Source organism: Dama dama, chromosome 14, assembly GCF_033118175.1.
Source record: "Dama dama isolate Ldn47 chromosome 14, ASM3311817v1, whole genome shotgun sequence".
NCBI classification, from domain to species: Eukaryota; Metazoa; Chordata; class Mammalia; order Artiodactyla; family Cervidae; genus Dama; species Dama dama.
The window spans coordinates 60,583,764-60,593,208 of NC_083694.1; the positions used below are offsets into that span (position 1 = coordinate 60,583,764).

Here is a 9,445-nt window from a genome sequence, read left to right on the forward strand (position 1 = left end):
CCGAAACCAGGCCTTTGCTCACATGTTATCTATTCTCTAGTTGTTTTCCAGGTTCTTTCCAGACAGCACCGCCCCCCCCCGACCCCTGCCACCGAAAGGTCTTACACATTTTTTCCTTGACTCAAGTAAAGTTACATTACTCCATCTTTGTCATTCCTTTTTCCCTTTTTCCTTTTTTAAACCAAGCATTAGAGCAGGTAACCACGGTGATTAGAGGGGAGAGTTATTGAAAGGGTCTCTTGGGACTTGTTGGCGGTCTAGTGGTTAAGACTCCATGCTTCAGACTCCATGCTTCCAGCACAGGGGGTGCAGGTTCAGTCCCTGGTCAGGAAACTAGATCCCACATGCTGTGTAATCCAACCAAAGAGAGAAAGGGTCCTTTACTCTCAAATCTCTTCTATGTCTCAGTGGCAGGGTCTGAGTTGTGAGGAAGGGGGTGGCTTCAGGGACCCATAGAGTCCCCTCCCGCAAAAAAAATCAGACTCTTTCTAAATAAACACAGTTCCCTGCCATGGATAGTTTATTTTTTTCTGTCTTATATAGAGTGTCAAGTCTATACGGTTTTTCACGCCCCCCTTTCAAACAAACATATTGCCATATCTAAGCCCCACCTATTCAGAATTTTTATAGCTGCCCATACCAGGATTCTTTCTATGCATCTTAATAACTTCTTTAGGCTGGCTTTCTCCTACTTAAAGATCAGTTTGTTTCATTTAAAGGAGAGATTGGAGCTGATTGTAAACTTATATGTGTTTGAAAATCACACACATTTTTAGTTTATTTAGAGCAGATATATTTCAGGATTATGGACTTTTTATACATTATAATGAACTGCCAGCTAGAATAAGACTAGCTTTAAATAGAAAATTATCCATGTGAAAGAGTCTAATTAGTGTGATGCGGTGGAAAGTACACACCAGTTAAATGTTGCAGTGATGTGACCCCAACTAAAAATGGCAACAATAGAACAGGAATTTTTATTAACTGGATTAAATAAAAGGATACAAATAGCAGTGCTTTGTAAAATGTTATTATGTTAGGTGGTAATGTTATTTTTTTCATTACTGTTATTTGTAGCCCAAATAAATGACAACATAATTCAACTTACAGTACAAATTATAGGGCAAATTATTGCCCTGTTGTTTCTGGATCCTAGTTTTGAGTGGCAGAATACTTTAGAGAAAGGAAAACATTTTTTCATCAGCAATTGTTTATTTTGTGTCTAGAATGCTACCAGCACCAAGGCAGAAGCTGAAAGGACTTTTGCAGAAGTTACAGATCTGGATAATGAGGTGAATAATATGTTGAAACAACTACAGGAAGCAGAAAAAGAGCTGAAGAAAAAACAAGAGGATGCTGACCAGGACATGATGATGGCAGGGATGGTAAGTGATTTTGGAATTTTTGGTAACGAGTAGAAAGTGAAGGGTGTTTAGTGATGAAAGGTTCCTGACTTGAGGAGTCTCTCTCCTGTTGACTTCTGTTTTCAATTGTGTTTCCTGGTCAAGAATTGGGTTAGTAACTTACATAGAAGACAAAGAATTTGGATCTTCTGCCAGATGGTTGCACAAGAGTTCCTTCCCAAAGCTACTCTCAATTAAAAGCAAAACATTGTTTTACACATTTGAGGTTTTAGGACATTTGAAAGTATGTATTTATATTTTTGAATGGGTAATTCATAAATGGGATATAGTCAGAAGGGGGAAAAAAAGGAATGCAATGAAAGTTAATTTCCTTCCTCCTCTTAGTCTCCTAGCAACTTGCCTTTAGCAAAGACCAGTTTCTTGGACAGTTTTGAAGATGACACAGCATACCAAACTTACATCCAATTTAATTTTTCATTTATTGTGATGATGTGTATACATAACTCTGTTTGTAACAAAATTGACTTGTGAATGCTGGTCCCCCAAAGGACTGGGGTCCATTTTTCTGTTTTATGCAATATTTTGCTTTTGAAATACTAGTGGAGTCACAATGGAAATAATTTCTTTCCAGTTCAATCTGATTATAATCACAGTAATGACAGACATTAACTCCTTTGTGTGGGCTTCCCTCATAGCTCAGCTGGTAAAGAATCTGCCTGCAGTGCAGAGACCCCAGGTCAATTCTTGGGTCGGGAAGATCCGCTGGAGAAGGGATAGACTACCCACTCCAGTATTCTTGGGCTTCCCTGGTGGTTCAGCTGGTAAAGAATCCGCCTGCAATGCGGGAGACCTGAGTTCAATCCCTGGGTTGGGAAGATCCCCTGGAGAAAGGAAAGGCTACACACTCCAGACTTTATAGTCCATGAGGTCACAGAGTCGGACCTGACTGACCGACTGTATAAATAATCATGGTAGATCATTTTCACCTTGGAATAGAAAGAAGAACTACGAAGCTTGTTAATTTAGTGAAGAAGTCCTTAGGGAAGTGATAATAGAAGTATCCCTCTGCAAATACCTTATTTTATTATGCGTTTTTTGATTTTTGTTTTGGATTATCTGAATTTTCTATAGCAAGGCATGTCTCAAGTGAAAATTCCCACATAGTAAAAATGTGTGTTTTTCATATGTGCTGAGGTTTTCTGGATTTTATTTTTTTTTTTAATGCAGTCATAGAAACATGAGATTTAGAGCTTGTTGAAAGAAGGGAAAAGATATATATTCTCTATATCTTCATACCCTCAAAGAAGAAAAAAGATTTATCTTTTATTCCTTTTGGTAAATAATTTATAAGGAGCACAGGGCACCCTCATATGTACTATCCCATTTATAATTAAATAGCCTGAAAGGCCAGAATTGCATCAGTATTGTTGGAGTCTGTAACCTATGTTTTAAAGGAAAAGGGTGAAAGCTCACAGTTGTTCCTAGAAGAGGGGGCTGCAGACAGCGGGATAAATGCCATCACTTGCAGTCCAAGGGCCAGCATCTCTGCTAGGATATTTGCAGACTGCCTGGGAAGACGCAGTGGTAGTGGCTGTGATTTGAACAGAGATTAATCGTTTATTTGTGAAGGTTTTTTCCTCTTGCTTTCTTTTTCTTTTTAAAATTTTCACGTTGTTTCTCTACCCAAAAGTTTTATATTTCTGTTGACCCAGAAAAAACTAGGAAAAACAGTTCTGTGGTGGGAAGCTCAAAGTTACTGGTGTATATCCTGACCAGATTTATTTGTGAGAGCATCTGTTTTCTGATCCTTAGACACTTCCTCTTCCATTGCCATTTCCTGTGACTCATGCAGAGGCATATTTGTTCAGGTTTCATGGAATTTTCCCAAATAGATTTACCTTTGGTTGATTTTTTAAAATGTAAATTGTATTGTCTCAGTTTGTATGTGTATGTATGTGTGTGATTACAGGGGGAGAGGGAATTTTAGAAGAATATCACATAATTATGAAAATTTCCTGAGAATAGGCTATTTCTGATAATCAAGTCTTGGAGGACATGTTTTAGTTCTAATATGTATTAATAGTTTTTTTATTCATCCTTAAAAAGTAATTTGTAGGGACTTTCTTGGTGGTCCAGTGGTCAAGACTCCATGCTTCCACTTCAGGGGTCATGGGTTCAGTCCCTGGTTGGGGATCTATTCCACATGCTACATGATGTGGCCGAAAAATAAATAAATAAATTTAGTTAAATTTTTAAAAAAGGAGAAGCAGAGAACCAAAAAAATATTTTTTAAGTAACTTGTTTCTGCTTGATGGGTTTTATTTTGAATACACCTTCATGTATTCTTGAGTAAGAAAATGAGAAAAGGAAATAATAACATTGATCTTTGAAATACAAATACAGTGTAGGCATACGACTGCCTCTTTATGACTATCATGTGAATTAAAAATAGCAACATCCTCAACATGAAGATATGACCCCAAAAATCCCTACAGTGAGAGATTATAGTTTCATGAGTTAAAAGAAGGGAAACCATCTGAAAATTGAATTTGTTGCCTCATTGGGAAAAGATATTTCAAGAAGATGAAAATGTATCACTTATTATTTATCCTTTTTTGGTGTACAGGCTTCACAGGCTGCTCAAGAAGCCGAGATCAATGCTAGAAAAGCCAAAAACTCTGTTACCAGCCTCCTCAATCTTATTAATGACCTCCTGGAGCAGCTTGGTAAGTAACTGTGGTCATTGTAGGCAGTCTCTGAATTCTTGGTACTGTTCTTGGGATCCGAGATAGTTGACTCAGAAGTAGATATTACAGTGCAAAGATTGTATAAACTGAATCATGACTTTTAAGTTGTATTAATTCAATATGTACTTACTAGGTCCTCCCATGGAATCTGACCTCAGTATTGGAATCTGACCATGATCCGAGGACTTAATAAAATTCTAAAGGTTTGCTGCCAGCTAGCATGGCTTTTATGGTCAAGATTTATAATATAGTTGAGCAGTGATTATTCTTAGCTCATCCTGCTGGCAGAATGTCTTCAAAGAGTTTGACGTGAAGGATTTCAGTGATAGAATAAAAGCGCACTTTAAAGAATAATCTGATGAACTGATGGTTTTTATGCAAAATGAGAGAAAAGGCTTTTGTTTTGAAGGAAACATAAGCATATTGAAATTTTCCTTTAATCCAGTTTGATAGGGAGCAGGCCGCATTATAGGATAGACGTACTTTTGTCACCAGTCTGCATCATAAAGCTGTAATTCCTCTAACCAGCGGGCTTGCCAGGTGGCACTAGCAGTAAAGAATCCGCCTGCCAGGTAGCAGACCCGGGTTCGATCCCTGGATTGGGAAGATCCGCTGGAGGGGAGAGCATGGCAGCCCACTCCAGTATTCTTGCTTGGCGGAGGAGCCTGGCAGGCTACAGTCCACAGGATTGCAGAGTTGGACACGACGGAAGCGACTTAGCACGCACACGATACTCTTAACTAGCACAGCTGGGCAGCAAGGCGTCCTGTTTTAACGTGCTAGTCTCTGAAGTTTGGTTTTGGTCTGTCTTTTGTTTTGTGGGGTGTGTGTGTGATATTTTTATCCGTCTTAATTTTGAAGAATAATAAATTATGTGCCAGCAGATGGATTTTAAAATGAAAGTAAGCTAGAAGAGGTAGCTTTTGTGGCAGAAAAGGTTGGCTTTTAAAGTTAGTCAGACTTGGGTTGGAATCGTTGCTTTGTTGCCTGTAAGCCGTGCAAATTTGGGCAAATTACTTAACATCTGAGAATCATTGATGTCAAATGGTCTTGTGAGAATTTAATCAAGTACAGTATACATAAAGTACCGCAGCTGGCTGTCTGCTTTCGTTTATATAGAAATAGTTCCTAAAAAAAAAAAAAAAAGAATTCCTTTCAAAGGGACCTCTTTTTTGTGCTAATTTTAAAGCAAAGCTTTGCTAAAATTATTTCAGCCTTTCAACCCTGGCCATTCTCCACAGGAGGGTTTCTATAATAGAGTCTAACTCCAGGAGCAGGGTAACACTCCCCCAAAGCAACCCAGTCTCCCTGGTATCAAAGAGCTGAGGGCTTAGAGTTCTAGCTTAAAGATTTTTATGTTTTTTAAAGGGGACCAAAAAGACAAAAAGATTACATATATAAACTTGAAAAAGAAAAAGGGATTAAACATTACTAGATGACCTTCAAACCACAAGTAAGGCGTAAGGTCTAGGACATAGTAGCAATATATTCAGAAAACATTTCACAGAAACCATATTCTGAGAAAAAAAAAAAAAAAATCCAGCCCCAACATTCATTATATGTTCTGACCCGTCCCTGCTGGTTAGGTCAGTGTTTGTACTTGGTTTGCATTATTAGTGCCCCCTCCCTTTTTTAATTGACTTTTACCGGAGTATAGTTGTTTTCCAATGTTGTGTTAGTGTCTGCTCCACAGCACAATGAATCAGCCATACATATACATACATCCCCGCCCTTCTGGACTTCCTTCCCATTGAGGTCACCGCAGTGCATTAAGTAGAGTTCTCTCTGCTGTCCAGTATGTTCTCATTAGTTAGGTGTCTAGTTCTCAGGCCACTTTTGTATAATGGCAGCTGCTGGTCTTCCTTTATAAAAGGGCTGGTGGGTTTGGGCGGGGGGCAGTACCTGTGGAGTGATGTCATAATTTGTACTAAATGCGTCTCTCTTCTGACTCTGTAGGGCAGCTGGACACAGTGGACCTGAACAAGTTAAATGAGATTGAAGGCACCCTGAACAAAGCCAAAGAGGAAATGAAAGTCAGTGATCTAGACAGGAAGGTGTCCAACCTGGAGAACGAAGCCAGGAAGCAGGAGGCTGCCATCATGGACTATAACCGAGACATTGAGGAGATCCTAAAGGACATCCGCAACCTGGAAGACATCAAGAAGACCTTACCCTCCGGCTGCTTCAACACCCCGTCCATTGAGAAGCCCTAGCATCTTCCTGTAGGGAGCCACTGTGAGGCCACAGAGTGCCTTCACACAACGATTACATTTTTCAGACCCCTGCCCCCCACTCTCTGCTGCTCTCCACCACTGTCCTATTGAACCAGGAAAAGTCACAAAGTTTTAAAGAGAAGCAAATTAAACATCGTGAATCAGGAACAAAGGGTTCTATCTAATAAAGTCTCTCTTCCACTTAACGGCACTCCCTCAGACCCACCTGTCCCTTCCGAGTCGCATAAGGACGTGGCATCCTGCGTTGCCGTGCAGTGGCTTAAACACTCCGTGGGAACCATTGTATGCCAGGGCTGAGCAAGTAGCCCTCCCTTTCTCACTGATGCCAGCAGAACCTCCTCAGTCTCAGTACTCTTGTTTTTATGAAGGAAAAGTTTGGCTACTAATAGTAGCATTGTGATGGCCAGTATATCCAGTCTATAGGCAAAGAAAATGCATCTACATCTCCTGCCCCTCCTCCTCTTAAGCAAAAAGGAGATACACCTCCTGTGCCAAAGGTATTGGTCATTCAGAATGTCGAGAGCCATCATCAGTTGTTTTAGCTATTTGAGTTTAGGACACTGAGCCATCCACGGGTAAGGATGCAATGATTTATGACAGTCTCCAGGAGAATATGAGACTGCAGAAGTAGGCCGAACATTTTCTCAGATGTTAATAATTGACTAGGAAGATAAACTTTTTTCAGATCTTTGGGCAGCTGATACTTTAAATCTGCAACGGGCAGCTTGCACTCACCAACAGACGCCTTCTATTCCTATAAGTGGAATTATACAGAAGAAATAGGGATATGATAACCACTAAAGTTTGTTGTTTTTTTTTTTTCTCAAAATCAAACTAATTCTTAGAGCTTTTTTTTTTAGTATATTAGTTTTGGAACTAGTGTTGTTACCTGGCAGAAGATGGTGGTTGGTCCTTAAGATCTTGACAAACAAAGCAAAAGCCTCCTTGTCCTAGTCTTTTCTAGCAAAGGGATAGAACTTAGATGTGACTTGCATTGTCAGGATCCCACGTATCCATTTTTCTTCCATTGGGGAGAGATGAAATATTAGACCCTTTTTTTCAGTTTCAGTCTTCTTCTGATGTTCCCATCACGTAGAATCCCTCAGAACACATTGTTTGCCAAATCCTGGTGGCAGATACTTGCACTCAGTATTTCATGCAGCTGCCAACACCATCTAGTTCCTGCACTTTGTGATCTACACCACCTCTAGACCTTCCCTCCAAGTGTGGACGGAAGGCCCTTACGTGGAGTTTCCTAATGGGCTTCTCAACTTCTGATCCTCAGCTCTGTGATTTTCTTCCAAGATCACAGCGTGACGATTCTCTGCCACAAACCCCTTCCTCCTCCTGCCAGCCCGCCTTCAAGATTCATATATAGCCTTTAACACTATGCAACTTTGTACTTTGCGTAGCGGGGGAAAGAAACTATTATCTGACACACTGGTGCTATTAATTATTTCAAATTTATATTTTTGTGTGAATGTTTTTTTTTGTTTGTTTATCATGATTTTAGAGTAAGAAGTTTATGTAAATACCCTTGTCCTGTTTCTGGAATGACACTGTCCGTTCACTTCTTCACTTCATTTTTCCTCTTCACCGGCACAGTGCGTCTGTATACCTCCTTCTCTTCCATCTGCCGTTCTTTGGGTTGGATTTGCTCCCCATTGGTCTGCCCTTTGCCTTGTGTTTGCAGCGTGTCTATTCTCTGACATTCACATCCACCTGCTTTCCTCCACACACAGCCGCGGGAAAGAGGTCCCTGGAACCCTCTTCCACTGCAGTCCTGGTGGCCCTCAACCACAGCACAGTTTTCTTAACACCTGCCCCAGAGCAGGAACACCAGGTTGACAGGGAATGCTGGAATTGGGAAGACGTGCTGAAGGACATCTTCACCCTCAGTGTGAGCCTAGCCAGGGATGAGCTGGAAATATCCTTTCTGGCAGTTGTTTTTGGACTGGATGGATTATTTTGATAGAGAGGTGCATAATTACTGAGCACTTGTAAGGCATCAGGGATCGTGCTATGGATAGGTAGAGTGGGAGAGGTGGTCTGTCCTCATTCTTCTCCTTTCCGTCTCCTCCTTGCATCCCAGAGTTGACTTAGCAGTTTCTTGACCTGGCATCACTCTATTCCTCCTCTCGGGCCTCTTCTCCCACCACAGGAGGCATGACTCTTTCTTGCCAAGTGTTCACATCAGTGTTTCCTAGCTAGTTCCTCTTGTTATGTGGCCACATCCCAGTAGACGTTTTGGTCAAGGTTGCAGGAAAAGGACTGAAGATAGACTGCGAAGGTGGTTCTCCCACCTAGCCTGTGGGTCAGATTCATTACAGTAAGTCTTAGGCCACAGTGAAATTGGGGAGATTGGTTGGTTCTTTTCTCCTTTTCCATCTATGTGGTATATTTTTAAACAGAATTTTATTTTTTAAATAAAAGTTCTTTATAAGAGGATACCTTCATTACACTCCTGCAATATAGCCATTATTGTATTGTATAGTTCCAGTTATCTGTATTATATGTAATGAAACTGACAGGGTGGCTGCTGCAGAATGCGGGGTGTCGCAGGGAACATAGACAGCTGTTCCCGGGAAGTTTCCCTTTTAACTCCAACTGTGGCCCTTTTCCATGTGCCTTCACTTGAGCTGTTTGCCTTAACCTCTACGGTCTTGCTCTCCAGGGTGGTAAAAAAAAAAAATGCAACACTTGGCATTTTTTATGTTAAAAAGAACAGTATTTTATTTATAATAAAATCTGAATATTTGTAACCCTTTATACTTGGTGTGGCTTGAGTGTGGTACTGGGGATGTAAGAAGGGGAAGCTTCTCATAACATATTTTTTGGATGATTTTCCTGAGAACACTCCACTGTGGGAGAGTATATCACCTGCCAGTGCAGGAGATGCAAGAGATAAGAGTTCGATCCCTGGGTTGGAAAGATCCCCTGAAGGAGGAAATGGCAACCTGCTCCAGAATTCTTCCCTGGAAAAGTCCATGGACAAGAAGAGCCTGTCGGGCTACCGTCTATGGAGCCTCAAAGAGTCGGACATGACTGAACACACACACACACACACCCAATAGTGTAATACACATACATATTTTCTCAG

General features: G+C 40.7%; 1 protein-coding gene across 1 annotated transcript in view; it reads left to right on the forward strand.

Annotated features, from left to right (window-relative positions):
- LAMC1 (laminin subunit gamma 1) overlaps nt 1-9,114 on the forward strand; it is a 116,971-nt gene extending 107,857 nt beyond the window's left edge. The window contains exons 26-28 of the mRNA XM_061160882.1: nt 1,227-1,385; nt 3,991-4,090; nt 6,068-9,114. Of these exons, the coding sequence (XP_061016865.1) occupies nt 1,227-1,385; nt 3,991-4,090; nt 6,068-6,324 (516 nt within the window). The 3' untranslated portion in view covers nt 6,325-9,114. The remainder of the gene's footprint in view (nt 1-1,226; nt 1,386-3,990; nt 4,091-6,067) is intronic.
- Nucleotides 9,115-9,445: the final 331 nt, after the last annotated feature.